Genomic DNA, 21289 nt, shown 5'->3' on the forward strand with positions numbered 1-21289 from the left:
TTACATTTGCTCCTATTTGCACACAATCATGTTTTTATTTGGCTTTATAAGTTGCCATCTGTTCAACAAAGCCTTGATTTCCACTAGATCCGATGCAGTGTTGCAATATTCAGTGTGTCTGGTTTCAAAATTAATTTAGCATAATATGTATCCTTCTGAAACACAATGTTGCGTTATTCTTGCTTCCTAATCGAAGATTTAAATTTATTCAGTTGTTTTTCTGTGTCCTAAACGGTAAACAAAGAACTTAATTAGAGGTTAATTTATATATCCCCTTAGGAACTGACGTAATGTTTAGCTATAAATTTGGTTGCTGTTTATAAACAAGTCCTAATATATCCATAATTACAACGATATTTCAGTGGGATTACACAAATTATGCCTGAGGGATTTTCTTAATTGCTCAGTTCTCTGAGAACACGCATCGTTATGTAAAATGTTTATCCATTTCGATGTTTGTTCAGTAACTTCGTTTTTATCAGCGTTCTCATTCGTCGTCGTAACAGAACGTAAATCCATTTAAACATACTTTTATCGTATCTGAAGATTACTCGTTTTATTACCCGGAAGTATTTATAATTAAGGCGAGCCAGCTACCCTCCGTTTTTAGAAATAATTTCAACGTTGGAGTTTATGTTTTTTGCTGCTAAACGTTTCCTATTCCCGAAATGATACCCCATGTAGACCTTTGATTAGGAGTCATCAAAAAATAGCTCCACGTATTCCGTTTCGTCCCCGCTCGCTGTGCGTCGTGACATCACACGCAGCGCGTCTCTCGGGAGTGTGCGTGTGAGGGGCGGAAACAAACAGCGAAGCGTTCGCAGAGCTGTAGTTCTCGTGAGATATGATTAACTCCGCCAGAATATCGCGTCGATCTTTGTACTCCGCTCGTTCCGCATCTAGCATCTCGTACCAATTACTGCGGGAGGAGTGTAAACATTTCTGAAGTCAGGAAGTGGGATGTGGCCCAGGTGAAAAGCTCGTTATATGGTTGCGAGCGTGGGTACCGTGACTGATGGCACGCGATCGGTCACACACTTCATGATGACGCGTAGAGAGTGTGCGATCAATATGTGAATTTGTGTGTGGACAGTAGTTGAGAGAACTAAAGAGCCATTTCAGTGAAGTCTTCGGTGTGAGTGTCAGCACAGCATCATTATGGACTCCGTGGCGCTGGAGAGGCTGGAGCTCGCGCGTCCGGTAACGACCCGCGGCTCGTGTTTACCGGAGGGCGCGCAGGGCGCTCACCTGAACGGCTGCGTGCCGCTCTCTCATCAGGTGGCCGGACACAAGTATGGCGTGGATAAAGTGGGTCAGTATACGATTCTGTTTTTTAAAAGTGTGTGCGGGGCTAGTAGTCAATATCTTTACCCCATTAAACATTTCTCTTGGGCGGTTTTGTACAGTAAATGAACAAAGTTTTATCTGCAAAAACGGTTGTTTAATAAAATACCGTTTTTACCTACAAAATAATGTGCACGGTTAACCCCTTAAGTGTCACTGGCCCACCGGTGGGCCCAAAGCCATTGCATATTTAAAACCGTAATATTCTATACTAAACCTAAACTAATCTTGACAAACTATATATCATTGGAGACCTTAGAGGTTGTATTTTTTATATTTGACCACTGTTTTATATTTAAAATTATGTAGTGACAGTAATTCATTAATTTGTGACAAGAAAATTTTGCAAAAAAAAAAAAGTAGTTGCCTTTTGTTACAAAAAGCTGATACATACATATACAATCACGAAAGTATATATTTCTTATATTCTTTTGGCTGCCAATAATTCAGACAAAACATCTTTTCTAGTTTTTATAAAAAAAATTGAGAATAAATTGAATATGTATATTTGTATATCTATGATTGATGTTGCAAGTATTCAGTAAAAAATTAAATGAATGTCAATTTCATGTATGATCATAATATGATGTGATAATATGATCATGATCATGTATGAAGTTTCTGTAACAACACTCTAGTAGCTATGTTTGATTAAAAAATCATTTACAACCTATCTAGAATGTTTTATTGCTGTTTGAATAAAAAAAATCAAATCAGTCGTCCATTACAATTCATACAAGGAGCATGAATAGTACCTAGTGGACATTGTTGGTATAGCAACTAAAAATAACACAGAAACCTCATTTTTTGTGATATCAATGTCAAATTTGGAACACAACTTCTTTAGATTTTAGGCTTTTCATTTGACATGAAATTAAATTCAACACATACTTTTTTTTTTTTTTTTTATAAAATATTAATAAATATTAAATTATTATTTTTTTATTACAACAAACTTAAACAACTATAACTTTTTTATTTTACATTTTATTCAACTTCTTTCACATGTACAAGAAACTTCCAAGTGTGTTTTTAAAAACGAGCCCACAATTAGGTCCATATTCCAAACCGTTCCAGAATTACATTAATTTGAATCTGGACATGCCCTTTTCAGCTCTACCCCCAAAAAGGGGGGGTGACACTTAAGGGGTTAAGTTGTCACAATGGAACTTGTCATATGCTTTTTATAAAATCAATTACACAGTAAAACAATTATGAATGATATGTATACCGTGCCATTAAAAAAAAAGTAAAATGAAAAATAATATTACATTATAAACCAAACAATCTTTCGTATGTTCTTCAGTAAAATTTAAATAGTAAAACAATTATGGAGCTCAATGTTATTAATGAAAAGCAAACATTTATTAAGGAACACTTAAAAGTAATGTTAAATAAAAAATCTCACTTCTACTTTATACATTAAAACAGACAATATATGTAAAAATGTATGTGACCCTGGACCACAAAATCAGTCTTTAAGTGTCAATTTTTCGAAATTGAGATTTATACCATCTGAAATCTGAATAAATAAAGATTTTCATTGATGTATGGTTTGTTAGGAAAGGACAATATTTGGCCGAGATGCACCTTTTGGAATCTGAGGGTGCAAAAAAATGAAAATAATGAGAAAAATCACCTTTGTAGTTGTCCAAATGAATTCTCAGCAATGTATATTACTAATCAGAAATTAAGTTTTGATACTTTTACAGTGGATAGTTTACAAAATATCTTAATGGAACATGATCTTAACTTAATATCCTCATAATTTTTGACATAAAAGAAAAATATTTTTGGATATTGCTAAAAATATTCTCCAGCGACTAAAGACTGTTTTTTTGCTCCAGGGTCACTTATTAAAAAAATAAATTATATATATATATATATATATATATATATATATATATATATATATATATATATATATATATATATATATATATATATATATATATATATATATATATAATATAAAATACCACATATAAAAATCAAGACAACTCGAATATGATGGAAATTTATGGGGAAAGAACTCATCTCGAGAACAGGATGATGTTAAAAATTTTTTTGTTGTACTATTGAACTTTACCTGAATGTGTGGTGTTTAAACCCAACAGCAATTCATATTAAAAAATATTTTTTTTGTATTGATGAATTTTTAGCCTATAAAAATGACACTAATAAAAAAAAAAAAAAAAAAACCCAGGTGCTTTAAATATTCATATAAAAACCACTGTTAAAGCGAAAGCAAATAATTGGGTATTTAGAGATTGATTTCAGATTTTCTAGTTACTGACACATAGCCCTGGTCTCTGATTAGTAATCATCCTGATGCTACAACAGATTTAATGAAAAACGGGCTGATAGGTTTGGTTTGTGTCTGTATAGTGCTGCTGACTCAATTTGGATTTGTCTCATGACTTGCAAAAAAAACAGCTCTACATGTATGACCCATGTAGTGAGTCAGCGGTAATGCAAATTTAAACGGAATTTGACCAGTGCGGTAAAACACAGCATAGATTTGATTTGCATTTGCGTCCACAATTGTTCTTTATTACTGCAACATACTTTTTGGTGAACCTCACAAGAGCCTGTCAAACATTTGTTTGGGCCATACAAAATATCTAAAAATCTTTAAAAGTCAATTTTATTACCATAACTTCTTAAAAAAAAAAAAAAAAAAAAACTTTAGTACATAATGTGCATTTTTGTACATTGTTCACATTAGTGTTTGTTGTAGTTTATGCTTATTTCAATAAGGGGGGGTTTAATTATTTTTGTTACTGTATTTTCATTTATTTATTTATTCCATTATTTAATTTGATCCCCATAAACACTTTCTCATAATAAATGTGCACAGTTTTACATTTTTTGATTGAGCGTAATCATTCAAGATAATGAGATAACAAACAAACTGAAGTGTAAAACATCCAGATACAACACAGTAATGAAAATAAGAGGGAAGTGTAAATGTGTAGTACATAATGTACCGTGAATCACTGGAAGAGTTGCTTCAGGTAAAAGAGTTGAATGGTATGAATTTAAATTACTATTATTATTTAAACAGAGCGTGTGGTTGCAAATGACCCCTGGTTGATCATGTTTGTTGTCATAAATTCACGCTTGTCGTGTTTGCTTTGGTTTATCAATGATGTGTGTAGCTTTTAAAATAGCTATTTTTAAAGAGGGGGAGCCTGACCTAAATCCAGAGCTGCACAGTCTATGAGCGTAATCTCTAAGCCCTGTCAACCCAGTTCTCTGCAGCATATAGGCCAGCCTGTGATGTGATGTCATACACACACACACACACACTGCTGCGATCTCCCCTCATATCAGCTTCAAAAGAGCCTATTCGCAGTCATTCACTTAAACCTCTCAATAGATATGAGCATTCACTCAACTATATGAATCGATGTGTATTTAAAAAATGTTAGCATGTGCTTATGGGTTTGGTCAACAGTAATGATTCTGGGCTGTGTTTATTTATTTAATATATAACAGGTATCTTGCAACATCCTGATGGTACGGTCCTGAAACAGCTGCAGCCTCCTCCAAGAGGACCCAGAGAGATGCAGTTCTACAGTATGGTGAGTGTTACAGGAATGTTCTGCGTGAGGTTAAGTTCTGACCATCACCACGGTCACTGTGACACGTCCTTCACAATCAAAAATAAACCTAATTGCACCCGGATAAATATAAAATATATGTCCTGTCAAATATAAAAGTTATCGTTCATCATGCATGCATGGATACCAAATAAGTGTATTGATTTCATAGAAGAAAATTCTCCCACAGGAATTACATTAGTAAAGACCCGTTCGCACTAGGGGCAATATTTATAACTATAACAACGTTTTAATAATCGCTCAAACTCTGAGAACCGGGCTTAAAACTTATTTTCTAAGAGAGGACGTGTGCATGAGTGCATTGAAAAACTTTATAGGCCCAATGAAAACATATCAAATAATTTGTTTTCCTTAATGAAAGGATACAAGAAGACATTTACAAGCAAAATTATTTCTATTTTTTTAGAAAACAAAAAGTACACTAGATTTTTTTTAATATTTCTTCTTCAAACTCTTTTTATACTTATTAATGTGTAACCAAAAAAAAGTAACATTTCTCAAAATATCATATTTTATATTCCACAGAAGTCATACAGGTTTAGTCTGACATGAGGGTGTGTAAATTATGACAGAATTTAGTTTTTACTTGTTTAGAACCCAGAATTTTCCTTTTGGTGTATCTATTTGTCATCTGTTGTTTTTGGTGATCTTAGAAGACTGGAGCATAGCAGAGCCATTAGCGTTTCTGATGAAGTTAAAGACTCTTAAACCCATTAGATCCGTTTTGGTCAAGAAATCGGCTCTATGATGGAGTTTGAAATGTTGTGTGATATAATCGCTGAAACCACTTAGTTAGTCACACAGAAGTGAACGTGAAGTATTTCTAGTGCAAACACTAATGTCCTGGACTGCAGTGAAGGGCCACCCACTCACCTGTCAATCAAACTCTGCACTAAAACAAGGGTTACCCATATAGGCTTTTTTTGATGTCTTACAGAGCATGGACAGTAAAACAAAGCATAATAATTGCTGCGGTTACATTTTATTTATTTTACATTTACTTAACTAATTAGAAATACATGATAAAAAAATTGCAATCTGTAAAATAAATGGCTTTTTACTGGGGTAAATTCTGTAATACTGCATTTTTACAAAAGTTAAGAAATTTAAAAAATAAATGCATGAAAATACAAATTAATAAAAACAAAAATGCACTCATTAATCAAGTTTGTGTGCACTGGAAAATTTACCAATTTGTCTTACAATACCCACAGAAAACAACAAAGTGGGAAGCCTGAAATAGCATAGTTTGATAGTTTGAGTGTTTTTATATAGAATACAATGTGGTGTTCAGCTGGATTTGCCAAAGTTTGCAAGGTTTTTGGAATCTGAATGCTGTTGGTGTATTAAAAATATTATAGCCTTTTTGTAATTAGTTCCCTGCGCAGATTTAGCTTTTGTTCAAGTTGGTCACGAAAATTCACCACATTGAGCAGCTGTAACTGAACGTAGACCAATCAGCCAATCAGAACGTAGAAGTCCACCGCTTGAGAGGATTCCACAAACGCAGCTCCAACCACATCAAGCAAAATAGAGGACCGGTTGATTATTGCTGTGGCGGGTTTGCAGTAATCTATGATGTGTCCCTGTTTGTGTACAGGGACATAAAAAATAAAATAAAATAAAATAATGATACGTGGACCAAGGTGTCTTAGCTTGTTCATGTTCCTGGTGAGTTGCTGATGTGCAGTATAGGAAAGATAATCTAATGATAAAATAAATAATAGTACATAAGTCCAAGTTTACATTTAAACAAATTTCCTTGATTATACTTACATTAAGTAACATTTTCAATGCAGGGCTTTTACTTGCATCAGAGTATTTTAACAGTGCTTTATACATTATTAGGTAAAGGCTCTTAATACTTCATCCACAACAATATTTAATGAGGTTAACTTATAACGTTAGCCTCATTTTGGCTAGTCTGCACACGTTTAACAAGCTTTAAATACAAGATAAGCATTAGATCTACGTCAGAGCGCTCACAGATCTTTCTGGAGTGTTGTGAGCAGGGCTGCCAGAGCGATTTTTGGCGCTCTCGATGGCAGTGGTGTGAACGCACAGTAAGCTGCTTGGTTTGAAAAGGACTTCTGTGTGAGTTATGCTTCATGGATTAATACACTGTTGGACTTTTCTGTCTGTAAAATATAGCCAAGTTTCACTAATTTGAGTACATATTTACAGGCTTGTAAGTGATGTATGCATTCAAATTGTCCAATATTACCGAAACTTCACAGTGTGATCTTATGTCAGGTGTATTCTGAAGACCACTGCGACCCCTGTCTTATAGACCTCCAAGCGCAGCTTCCCAAGTACTACGGGACATGGTCCTCGCCTGATGCTCCCACAGGTACACGGATGGGTGCATGGAGCCGTGACAGGATTGGTGGATTTACTGCACAGCATGAGTTTAGTCAGCATGTCTGCTCGCTCTCTTCCACAGACCTGTACCTCAAGCTAGAGGATGTGACTCGCAGGTTTCAGAAGCCATGCATCATGGACGTGAAGATCGGCCAGAAGAGCTATGACCCTTTCGCTTCACAGGAGAAACGGGAACAGCAGGTCAGGAAATACCCGCTGATGGAGGAGATCGGCTTCTTGGTTTTGGGAATGAGGGTATGTTTTCTTCTTTAAAATCAATGCAGATTTTATTAATTATTTCTGAAGCGCTAATGTGATGCATAACATTTAAGTTTTCTACCCCAAAATGGGATGCATGTACTGCACGTGTGCCAACCAGCTTTTGTAATCGGTCACACATGTGCATTGACTCGGCATTGACTTTTTCTTTTTTAAGGATTAAAGGGTTAGTTCACCCAAAAATGAAAATTGGCCCATAATTTACTCACCCTCAAGTCATCCTGCACTGTGTATATGACTTTCCTCTGAGACCTATCCAGTCAGAGTTATGTTAAAAATTGTCTTTGATCTTTCAAGATGTTTACTGGCACTCAGCAGGTGTTGCAGTGCATCAGTCCAAGAGAAATAAAATAAAAAGTGCCCATTCTTATTAAAAAGTGTGTCACACAGCTCTGGGCTGGGGGGTGAACGGAGTCCTCCTGTAGCGAATCGATGCATTTTTGTAAGAAAAATAACCATATTTAAAAGTTAATAATCAATTTAATCTAGCTTGCGCTCACTGTTGTAAATGCAACCATTGTTGTAAGGCAGATGAAGCATGAGGTCATCGTTGCGCATGCGCTGCTGATGAACGCGAAAGCACAGGGGAGAGATCAAAACAAAACAACGGTCACTAATTAGAAGTACAAAACAAGGTGAGTGTCATTTAACAGCTTGAAAGATCAAAGACCATTTTTAATATAACTCCAATAGGATTTGTCTGAAAGGAGAAAGTCATATACACCTAGGATGACTGAGTAATTTATGGGCAACATTTTGGGTGAACTAACCCTTTAAGGCTTGAATACACTTGCCGACATTGTAAATATTTACAGAAAAAAACTGGTCATCGCACACTACCAGACTCTGAAGCTGTTACACAACAAATGCAGAAACATGTGCCTTGTTACTAGGAGAGAAAGGACAAATCAAAACAATGTGTTCTAAAATTTGCTAAAAAAATTACATATTCCTACCGAATGGAATCATAGTCTGAGGCCACATACACTACATGATTTTCTATGAAATCTGGCAAATCAAATCTGCAGATTGATTTACAGCCTGTAACTGTAAATTTCATAACTAGCCATGCAGATATAAAAGGTTAATTTTAGCGTGCGTATATATATATATATATATATATATATAGTAGTGCTGTCAAAATTAGCGCGTTAACGCATTCGATTAATTTGAAATATTTAACGCGTTAAAAAAAAATAACGCAATTAACGCGGTTGCAGTTTTTTTTATTTCCAGTTGTGGCCTATGTGTGTTCAACGTGCAAAGAAATATGGTTAAGACCAAAGATGGACTTTTAGACGGAAAGTTTCAGTATAAAACTCTGCTGGATTACTCTTCAGTCTGCCACAAGAAACATTACTCTTCATTTAGTCTGCCACAAGAAACAGCAACATTAAAATCATGAACTCAAATGTCATTGTTTAAAAAAAAAAAAAAAACAATGACTGTAACAGTGCGTAAATCAGACCTTTCTGTAACGCTAACGTTAATAAGCTTAAACGAAAATAACCAAATAATTGTGTAGCGGAGTATTTTTTGTACACAGTGCCGCGAACTGTCAATCACTCCTGTGCGCGCGCATCACTGTCCTCCTCGCAGCTGCAGCAACTTGCGCTCTCTCTCTTCATCAAGCTTTAAAACAGAAAGATCATATTGTCTTTGTGCATAGGCTATAGATTAATTAGATAAATGAATATCTAAATTTGTGCCTTGCCGTCTACGGTATTTTTTTAGAACTTAGAAAAAAGATGCTGCAGCCAATGAGCAGCCAGCGGGGGCTGCAGGACGACTCAACCTCCGCAGACAGTTTTTAATGTTTATCAGACAATAAATACTCAAGATTTTGCTTTAGTATAACTCACAACGAGTTTCACACACATTCTCCGGCCACGTTGAGTTGTTGACACTTAACAGTGGGAAAAGCGACACATGCGCTATTCACTTGTATAACTTAAGGGTGAATGGGTAATGTAGTTTCTGCTCTGGGTGGGATGAATTAGGAAGCTTGCATTGTGAAGGGCGCTCTGAAAATCGGCAGTGCAGGTAAAAGATTAAAACCTCTATTAAAACAGATGTCCAAATGAGTGTACCGGTACGCTACAAGCACGTTCTGGGCGCACGGAGAGGTGGCGGTAAGCTCAAGAGCTATATTTGGAAGTGGCAGTACTGAGTACCGGTGCTTACTGGCCCACTTAAAGCACTGGCAATGACTATACTTTGGAATTTTTTTGCAGTCCACTTAGAATTCAACATGGAAATCATTTTTGTTTTTTATTGGCATTGATTGTTTTGAAATTCAAATGGTACTTACATGCCTGTGTTTTTATTTCTGTAATAAATATGGCTTTCAAGCCAACAGTTAATTTGGAGGATATTGATGGTTTATTGCAGGTATGTTGTTTACATGAGAAAATCTGTGTTACAAGTTAAACAAAAATTCCAATAAACAATCATATTTTGAATTTAAATAGTTTCTTTGTCTTGAGTTTACATTAATTATTTACATTTTACATTTACATATCCAAAAAGTTTCAGTCTTTTAATTGCGATTAATCGCGATTAATCGCGATTAATTTTAAAAAATTGTGCGATTAATTAGTTAATTTTTTTTAATCGATTGACAGCACTAATATATAGCAAGGTTCAAAGTCTATTTAAGTCTATTTTTGAATGCGTTTGAAGTGATAGCTGTTCTCACATTCACGTCATGAAACTTGGTAATTGCGTGGGGGTCATGTATGCTGTGTAATGTGAATCCGAACCACTAGGCTTGAGGTGTCAGAATGTCTTTGTATGCAGCAGACACACAGAGTCTCGGACTCACCTAACACGTTCAGAGGTGGTTGTTCCACTCTCTACCGGCTCTTTTGAATCATCACTAATTCCTGTGTACATCCCAAACACTGCTGTCCTCAAACAGGTAGCCCTTGTCTTTACACAGATGCTCTTATCCAAAGAGAAAGAGGTGTAGTATTTATAACGCCTTCCACTCAACTCCAAGGCACATATAATTTTTAAATATTTTTTGATCTTTCAATCCTGAATGTGGCTTTGCTCTTCCAGAGGTCCTGCCATTTTATCTAATGATGAGCTTCGGTACAGCTGGTGCCAGAGCCTTGTGTTTAAAGAGGTTTTAATTAACGGTCAGCAGCTTTAGAGCAGACAGAAGGGGGTTCAACTCAGTGGTAGAGCCACAGTGCTGTGTGAACTAGAGTCTCAGATTTACTGAGCTCTGGACACAGCAGGCAGTAAGCACTGCTGTCAACACTGCTGGAGTGAAGTGTTTGGATAGCTTGGGAGGGAAATTTGGTTCCTATAATCAAACGGAGCATGCAAGAACACTTGTGAAGAATCCTAGTTAAAAATAAAACTGGACCAGGCATTTACTGCAATAGTGGTTGAAGAAATCCTTGATAAGCTGGTGATCTTTGATCATCTCGACCACTGTAGTTAATAAGCTATAATAATGTTGTTTAAACAGTTATAATCGACCACAATAAAAAAATTATATTTTAGTCAGAATTGTTGCACAGTTATTACATTTATTGATTATTTACTCTTATCGATTAATATTGTAATTATTTTTTTTTTGTTTACCATTTTAAAATAACCTTTTTCCAATTTTATTTATATTTTTTATATATATATATATATATATATATATATATATATATATATATATATATATATATAAATTACATGTAATTTATAGTAGTTCAAAGGATCACAAAACTCACGGTTCGGATCATATTATGTTTTAAAGCTGCAGTAGGTTTTTTTTTTTACATATTTGTTAAACCTGTCATTATGTCCTGACAGTAGAATATGAGACAGATAATCTGTGAAAAAATCAAGCTCCTCTGGCTCCTCCCAGTGGTCCTATTGCCATTTGCAGAAACTCGATCGTTCCCGGTAAAAAATAACCAATCAGAGCTCCGGTCCGTAACTTTGTTTTTGTGTTCAAGATTTACAAAATGTATATAATCGAGTACACCATGAATCCATTTTCCAAACCGTGTTTTCAGCCTGTCCTGAATCACTAGAGTACACCTATAATAAGTGTTTATATTCGGACTATTTTAGATTGCTTCAGCGGAGTAACCCAGTACCTTTGTGATTCTTCATAGACATAAACAAAGAGAAGTAGTTCCGGCTACAATGTTCTTCCGCAAGATGCAAGCAGTTTTGTTTATTAACCGCTAGAGCGTCAAAAGTTACCGACTACAGCTTTAAGTCACAGATCAAATATTTTTCGTACCAGCGAGGAAAAAAAAAATTAAGTAATAAATGGATAGCAAAGTTAAAGTACTTCCATGCCACAGCAAAAACTACTAGCCTTACAAAGTTCGAACAGTATTAAAGGCAAGTGAACCAATACACAAATTACAGTGCAGTGTCAGTGCAAAGACGTGAATAAACGCATATTCGTGCCGGACTAAGCAAAAGAGACAAATTCGGCAATGTGATTGTCACGTGCTTAATTTGCCTCAATCATGTCTTCGGAGTTGAAAAATATAAACTTAAGCAGGTTGTCACAAAAACCAATCAGTGAAGAGCTTATTGACACCTCCGGTTTCAGCAGATTGTGTAGGAGAGCACGTGATTGTTTTTATTAGTGCGAGTAACATGAAAAACATCCTGCTAGTAATCTAGAGCAAGTAACGTAATGTAAATAATTAGCTTCATTTTTGGTGTGCACCCACCGTAAATTTTGTATTCAGGTACATTGATTATCATTAAAGGGATAGTCCACCCCAAAATGAATATTTTGTCATTAATCACTTACCCCCATGTTTTTCCAAACCCGTTAAAGCTTTGTTCATCTTAAGAACACAATTTAAGATATTTAGGATGAAAACCAGGAGGCTGGTTTACTGACAAAACTTTCCTTTTGGGGTTGAGTAACCCTTTAAGGACACTGACAGCAGCAGGTATTTATAGCTGCTCTCTTTCTCTGTTTATGTTCACCTGAGACATAACCGACAGTGTTTAGGAGAATATTTGCAGATGCTATTTTGATACATTTGTTTGTAAGTGTCTGTTCAAGCACAATGAGATGAGAAAGGGCAATCAGTTTGTTTTTTGTGCATCTGAAATGTGCTTGTGTGTGTGTGTGTGTGTGTGTGTGTGTGTGTGTGTGTGTGTGTGTGTGTGTGCCCAGAAAAAATGGTCGAGTACCGAATTTAGTTTTCTTTTGTGTGCTGAATCGTGGGGCTTAGTCTGTATAGACTATGATCCGTTTAACCACTAGTAATTTAACCAAGGTGTTATTGGTCAGTTATTTCATTGAGCATACAGAGTCATGCACGTGTTTTTTTTTTTTTTTTTTTTTTTTTCTGTTTTTTCCATTTTGATTTTTCTTGGCTGCTTTTTAATAGTTTAAATGTTAAGACCTATTTTTTATTAGAGGGTTAGTTCAGCCAAAATGTCGTTCCAAACCCGTTCGACCTCCATTCATCTTCGAAACACAGTTTAAGATATTTTAGATTTAGTCCAAGAGCTTTCTCTCATGTACTAATTATTATGTATGCTTATTATCATGTAATAAGTCATTTTAATCTATTTTAAAATATCATTTATTCCTGTGATTCAAAGCTGAATTTTGTCGCATATTGCTTTCTACCTCCTTAAGTTTTTGCAGCTTTTTTTTTTTTTTTTTTGGTCAAAACCATGATATACCACCAAAGAATTTTTTTTTTTTTTAATTGTATTATGCAGGAACTGTCTATTTACCAAAGAATCCTGGAAAACAAAAAGTATCGTGGTTTCCCCACACACACACACACACGAAAAAATCAGGCAGTAAAAGCTCTTTCAAATATTGATAATAATAAGAGTTGTTTTATTTTCAGTATAATAATCATTTCATAGTATTACTGTTTTTACTGCATTTTTGTTCAAGTAAATGCAGCCTTTCAATAATAATAATAATAATAATAATAATAAGAAAAAATAAACGTAATTTCTCCAAACTTTTGACCAATAGGCTAGTGTATATATTTCACTAAACCATTTTAAAAGGAGAGGTAGGGTTAGCATAATTCAAACATTATTGGCATAGTATGAAATGACTTCACCAATATTGCAACGTGTGTGTGTGTGTGTGCTATTATTCAATACTTTATTAAATTTTGACCTTATGGGGACATTTTTTTAGGACCCCATGAGGAAACAAGCTTATCAATCAAACAGAATGAAGTGTTTTGAAAATCTAAAAATGAAGAAAGATTTGTGTGAGGGGCTGGTTTAGGGTAAGGGCGTAGAAAATAAAGTAACACTTTATTTTAAGGTACAGTTTTCACTTTTAACTAGTTGCTTATTAGCATGCATATCACTAGCATATTGGCTGTTTATTAGTATCTATAAAGCACGTATTATGCGTTATTTTAGATGCCTTAATCCAACCCGCTACCCAAAAATAACAAATACCTTACTAACCCTATTAATGAGCAGCGAATAAAGAGGTCATTGAGGGAAAATGCCTAGTTAATAGTGAATATGTGTTCCATAATGTTACCGAAAATAGTTTGTCCAGTATAAAAAGCATTATATAATGATAGCAATGCCTGTGTGTGTGTGTGGGAGTGAGAGAGAGAAGATATGTTTGTATATCTGTGCCATCAGACAGGATGAGCTTATCACGGTGTGGCCTCTCCCAGCATCCTCAGGGTTTTCGCTTCTCTCTTGAGAATCACGGGTGGAGACCTCTTAACTCTTTATCATCAGCTCGTGATGGATGAGCTTTCTTTATTATCTCAGAGGAAATGTGCAAGTCGTCCGAGAACAGGCTTTATATTAATTGCCTTTCTTTGTTTGTACATGGATTTAAATATCTAATGTACAACCTTCCTTATCATATAGCTTGCAAGAGGGAAGTAAAACGTGTCTGTGCATAAAATAATGTGTAATGCACAAATAATGTGTATTAACTTTCTAATAATTCAACGGACCAGAGTCCGTTATTCCGCTTTTACTACCCCTTTTTTTTTCTTCAGATGCATTTCAAAACATTTGCCAGGTTTTTTTCCTTAAAACACGCTTAAGACTAATTTCTCATGCATCTCACCTCAAGCCTCCATTGCTAATACCGTAATGTCATTTTAGAGCTACTGTTATAGAGGCTTGAGCCACTGATAATGCACTCTAATGTAGTTATTAGAGAGAGAGAGATGAATTGTAGCTGTGTGGAGCTTGTGTTAATAGAGTGCTGCAGGGATGACATTAAAACCCAAAAGACTAATTCACCATAGGTTCCCTCGAGATTTTCATATTGGGGTTTTATAATGGTGTTTTTCAAGTAAAATGAGATCTGTGGTAAACACAACTTAACAATACTTAAATGTTTTGCTCTACAATGTAAATTAAACACACCTATAATGGAAGACACATTTTTGAAGAAATGTTTAATTAAATAAAATAAAACACTATGATACGAATAATACATATTTTTCTACACAATACTTTTTTGTGCAGTTTACATTGTAGAACAAAACATTTAAGTTTATATACATTAAAATCTAACTTATTTCTGTGATTCAAAGTTGTATTTTCAGCATCATTCCTCCAGTCTTCAGTGTCACATGATGCTTCAGAAATCATTCTAATATGCTGATTTATTATCAGTGCTGGAAACTGTTGTGCTGCTTAATATTTGTTTGGAACCTGTGATACTTTTTTTCAGGATTCATTGATGAATAAAAAGTTAAAAAGGAGCAATTATTTAATATACACTGCTGTTCAAAAGTTTGGGGTCAGTAAATCTCAGTTCTTAATTTTTTTTTTAATAAATTAAAACTTTTATTCAGCAAGGATGTGTTATGTATGTATGTATGTATGTATATATATATATATATATGTGTGTGTGTGTATGTATGTGTGTGTGTGTGGGTGTTCAGCAAAATAAGAAGCTTTGTTTATCTTGTATTATCAACTCTAAAAAAGTGACTGTCATCTGTAAAATATGTATAAAGTGTAGGCAGAATAGGAAAAGCTTCTGCTTACACCTTTTCGGGAAATTATGTTCCTTTTTTTTGTGAAAAGTTGTTTGTAAGGACAGAAATAAACAGAATTGATTTGATTGAGGCTTTTGGCATGAATACATGATTTGTTTAAACAATACATCTGTTCTTATTTTATTAGAAATGTCAATCCTTTGTGTATTTCCCATTGATTGAGCTTGATGCAGCTTAAGAGTCCGATTTCTTTATTTCCTTATTTATTTCAGGATATTTGTTTTACTGCTCCTGGCTCAAAGGGCAGCTGAAGTAAAAGAAGCACAGTCCAATAGTTTAAGGAAAATGATTGGTTGACCTTTTACTATGTAAAAAAAAAAAGGAAATTTGAAGTCTTCAGGACAGCAGTTGTCTAAAATTGCACATAGAAAGGGCAGCGAGGTCCAGTTTCTTGGTGAAATATTGATGGGGAGCAGACGGTATGTAAATTCTCAGTCTCAGGCCGTCCCAGGGGTTTAGCTCTCTGCCAGCCTGTACGGAAAAACAGATGGACGAAAAGAGCCGATCTACATAACCACCAGGCAAACAGAACCATTACTCATAATTGTGCCGTTGATTTGGATGATATAGAAAGGAACTTAATGCCCCTCTCAAAATAAACTCAAATTACACAGTACATTATTACACTGGCTCCCTCATCACCCTTTCCAGAAGTTCAACTTGAATTTTATTTCCTTACTAGAGTTAATTCAGTCAGAGGAGATACTGTAGTGACCTCAGATGTCCTCTAGAGGGAGAGCCAGACCTCTGAAGAGAATATTCATATTCAACTCGAGATTCAAATGTTTCTTGCTGTCTTTCAGGTGTATAAAGTTGGCTTGGACAGCTTTGACACCTATGACCAGCATTACGGAAGAGGTCTCGTGAAGGACACGATCAAGGAAGGTAAGATCGACCACATGCTATTTACCCCATAACACTGTTACTTAAAACAGACTGTGTTTCTGGTGCGTTTATCTGAGATGAATAAGGAAAACAAGCTTAATTTACTCTTGAGGTACCCTTGAAATGCCTTGAAAAGCACAATGTTCTTTGCTGGATTTAAATTCTGTCTTATAAAATGCAACGGGGTTGGGATATATCAAAGTTATTCTCTTTTTACTTTGTGAACTTGTTCTTGTCAGTCAAAAGCAGCTAGTATTAGCCATTGTTGCCCTGTATCTTTATCTACAAAAATACAGTAAAAATTGTATATTTAAATGTAATTATCTTTTCTCTTTTTAATATATTTTAAAAAGTAATTTATTATTTGATGGAAAGCTGAAATCAGCAGCCATTACTCAATAAGCATTTATTTTCATTTTCAGTGCTGAAAATAGTTGTTGTTTAGTTGAAAATAATTGTTGGTTGAAAATAGTTTTCTCTCTTAAAAAGAAAAAGAAAAATCCATGTTGTTGTTTTTTTTTCTAGAATTTTGGGGTTGAGTAGAATTTAAAGTAATAATAATAATACTTTTATTGAGCAAGGATGCATTAAATTGATCAAAAGCAACAACTAAACACTTTTAATATGTTACAAAAAATATATTTCAAATACATTTAGCTGTTTATATTTATCAAGGAATTCTGAAAAAAAAAATGCTTGACTTTTTTTCACAAAATTAAAGTGCATACATTGATAGTAACCATAACTAATAATTGATCAAAATTTCTATGCAACTTTAAAGACTGTAGTACTGATGCTGAATATTCAGCTTTGTGTCATAGGAATGAATAGAATTTTTCTATTCCAGTAGAAAAAAACTGTTGTTTTTAATAACAACAATATTTCACAAAATTTAATTTATTTTTGAATGTAAGGTGAATCAAATCTGCTTTGGTCAGCAAAACAGACTCTTAAAAAAAAAAGAAAAAAAAAAAAAAAAGTTATTCCAAATTTTATACCGGTTGTGAATTTACATATGTTTATTTGTTTGTGTTATTATATGTACTATTATAACAGTGCATATTAATGAGCAGTAGTATTCATTTGCACGCTAAAAACTGTAATGTCACATGAGGACATGAACACGTGTGATGATGCAAATAAATTGTTGAATTCTAACAGGTTTTTTTCCTTTCTTTGATCTGATTCACATTTTGTCCTTTGTTTATTTGTGTAAAGGCATATTTTCATTGGTATGTCAACTGGGCCAGATACACGGCCTGCATATCAAATTTAAACCGTTTCATATTTAACTGTCACAATATAAAGCATTCGACGACATCTGTGCTTGTTTCCTAAATGATCTTATTCCACTGATGAACAGCATCCTCGTTGTACTGCAGGTTTATCCAAGTTCTTCTACAACGGCGACATTCTTCGCAAAGACGCCATCACTGCCAGCATTCTCAAAGTCCAGAAGATCCTTCAGTGGTTTGAGGGCCAGAGTCGGTTCAACTTTTATGCAAGCTCTCTGCTCTTCGTCTACGAGGGCATCTGTGCGCCCGGTCTTGTCTCTCAGAGCCCGCGGGATAGCAAGATGGCACCCGAGGCCTGTGAGCAGAACAACAACATCAGTCAGAGCCTCTCTACGATGTACTCCCTGCACAAGAAAAGCTGCGCCCAGAGCCACTACCAAGCCAAACAGGACAACGGCGTCTGGAGCTCCTCGCAGCAGCCCAACGGCAACCGCGGCTTGGCAAGACTGGAAGAGGACAGGAAGGAGAGCAAGAGCGCAGTGGGACAGGAAACGGTCCGTGACGTGGAGGTAAAGATGATTGACTTTGCACATGTCTTCCCTAGTGACGTTCCTGACCAGGGTTACATCTATGGCCTGAAGAACCTACTGAAGGTCCTGCATCAGATTCTGGAGGAGTGATGGGACTGTTGAAGGTATGAATCTTGTAGCCACTTTCATGTCCGCCTACCCGGCTTTCTCTAATCTGCACTACCTACACCATCAGTGGAGTAACACGTTTGTAATCCTTCGTCTAATGTATGTGCGTTAGTCTTTTAAAAGCTTTGTATAATTTATGATATCTAACTCAGGTAAATGAATCTATAGTGCTTGTATATTTATCCCGACAGAAGAAGAGACACTCATCATATTATGCCTCAGATATTGCAAATTAGTTTGTGTTTCCAGAGCCATTGCAGGATTTCTTTTTTTTTTTTAAATCAATGTTATTGAAAATAGGAATTTGATGAGTGAAGATGCAGGAAAATAGATTTGATATTTCTTTCACATATGCTGCCAGTATGACCCTGCCTGTTTCAGACCTGTTGAATTGTGAATTTTATCTCTCTTTTTTTTTTTTTATGTGATTTGAAAAGAATTAAACCTTTGTGTGTCGATGTTCTGTGATTACTGATGCAATATGACTGAGACGACAATGAAAGTAATGAAGTTGAGATCATTAATTTTTTTATTGTACAGCCCCTTCGGTGTGTCTACATCAAATGCCAAAGTTTCCATCAATGAAGTGAACTTGAATTGTTATTTTAATAACACAGTCTTTCTTCTGACTACTAACCAATTCACCTTGGGTGTCCAGATATTAGTGACTGCGTAGGACATGATAGGAACTACTGAAAAATACTCAATATGAGGACAAATAAGAATACCCTAAAAATCATAAGCAAATATTTGAATCTCAGAAATGGATTTTTATTTTTATTTTGTTGTTGATCTCATTGGTCTTTTGTGTGGGAACCCCGTCTGTTGCATACTTTTTCATACAGTATCTCAAGCATAGCATTTTAATAAATTGGTCTTATGCTTACATGTATAACAAACATTAATTTACAGCTCAATATGTTTAGCTGAATTCATCAGGAAATAGTGTCCTTTTTTAAATCTCACATGGATCTCTTTCGTTTGTAATTTGTGTTATGTTTTATTTGCTTGGTTGTGATTGATGTCTAAAGACCACAGCTGGTTTAATGCGGCAAGTGTCTGAAAAACACTTTCATGTTCTTGTTCACATGCACCTTTAAAGTGGCACAACTTGGGGACTGTTTGGACCAATAAAGACAAAAAAGTGCATGAATAGCATAGCTCTGTGGAAATATGTCTTCGGGCAAAGTTAAAAATTGCCTTTGTGCCTAACAAATAAAAAGAAATAGTCTTTTTCGCAGTTCCTGGTGTAATAAAGGTTTCCAGTAGACCTCAAGAACTGAAGTGGTCTACATAAGCTCTGGAATACTATAGTGCTCTCCATTATAATATGCTTTTGTTCACAAATAAATGAACTGATGTCGTGTTTACATTCTACCTTTTTATGGTTATCTGGACAAAGACACGTTGTTATATAGTCTACATGCATAACTCAATAATTGATGTCCTTTAATCATTTTATCTTATTTATGCACTGAAAGTATAACAGAAGATACTATGTGTACATTTATGCTTTTTGTTAATTACTAAAAATGATCTGTCATTTCTTTTTCTGGTTGTTATATAATTATTATTATTATTTTTTTGATAATAATGATTATAGGATATAGCACCTGATCGGTTATTACTGTATGTGTGGTGCTGAAAGCACTTTAGTGAGCCTTTGGTAAGACTGGATATTTCCCTGTGGAATAAATTGATCAATCTTATTTAAAAGTATGAAACTGTTGAATCTCAAATGGAGAAATGAGATCTGAACACTCCCATCAGCATTTGTACACTGGCTAGGTCTTTTGCTCGTTGGAACGGCAGGAATATTTCCATGGCATTGATTTTCCGGAAGATATGTTATCTCTTTGGAGTCCTAACGCTTTCTGTTCAATATGCTGAAATATAACAGTCCTTGGTTAGCTTCAGCAGTGATGTCTCAATGTACGTCCTTTTCTGAAAACCTAACCTGAACCTTGTATCAAGCTAAACTTAGAGATTAAGATGGTTTCCAAATTAATAATGTATTTTAAATGTCAGCCATGGTTTCCTGGGAAGAATCGCAGCCCTGAACTGTTTTTATAGTGATTTTCCATGAAAATCAAATAAACTAAAGTTGTTGTAATGGGCATTTGTCATGGAAAAGTGAACAAACTCGAAACCGATCAATGAACACTCTGGTTGAAACAAATCTGATGCTTTCTGACCTGTATAGAGTGTAGTATTTGGAGATATAATGTCTTTTCAACCCTGACCTAATTGTTCTCTAAGCAAAGTAACACTTTTGAATATAGATACATGAACTTGATATTTACTCTGATGATATTGGGTGTATATTTGGCAAATTTTCATTAATAAAATCTACATTTAATACCAGTTTTTGTTTCTTGTGTTTACTTTATGGAATGGTTTATACATTTAAACTTGGGAAATTCATTAGTCACACATAGTCGTAGGTTGATTTTCAACCTCTTGAAGGAATAGTTCAACCAAAAATTAAAATTTACTCACCTTCAGGCAATCCGAGATGTTGAGTTTGTGTCAATATCTGCTTTAATTCACTTCTTGTGAAGCGAAAAGCTGCATGTTTGTAAGAAACAAATCTAGCTAAGTGTTTTAACTTGAAACTATTGCTATTGGGTAAAATATCTTTCTGTAATCTATAATAACGCTTCCTCCAGTGAAAAAGCCTATCCTGTTGCCATCGCACATCAAAATCCAACACAATATCAATTTGGAACTGTTTTCTCTTGGAAACATTGGTCCGTGCATATTTCTCTCCTGAATCAGCCGAGGCAACCTTTTTTTTTTTAACTAGAGAAAGCAATTTTATCAATAGCAGACAGTTTTTCACTTCACAA

At 34.9% G+C, this 21289-nt stretch overlaps 1 protein-coding gene across 1 annotated transcript; it reads left to right on the top strand.

Moving 5' to 3' along the window:
• Positions 1–565: 565 nt before the first annotated feature.
• ipmkb (inositol polyphosphate multikinase b) lies at positions 566–20804 on the top strand. The gene is made up of 6 exons (XM_026223098.1): positions 566–1312; positions 4846–4931; positions 7224–7320; positions 7414–7586; positions 16426–16507; positions 17890–20804. Exons 1-6 carry the CDS (start codon positions 1159–1161, stop codon positions 18420–18422), a joined length of 1125 nt encoding a protein of 374 aa, XP_026078883.1. The 5' UTR covers positions 566–1158; the 3' UTR covers positions 18423–20804.
• Positions 20805–21289: the final 485 nt, after the last annotated feature.

This window comes from Carassius auratus, chromosome 37, assembly GCF_003368295.1.
Source record: "Carassius auratus strain Wakin chromosome 37, ASM336829v1, whole genome shotgun sequence".
NCBI lineage: Eukaryota > Metazoa > Chordata > Actinopteri > Cypriniformes > Cyprinidae > Carassius > Carassius auratus.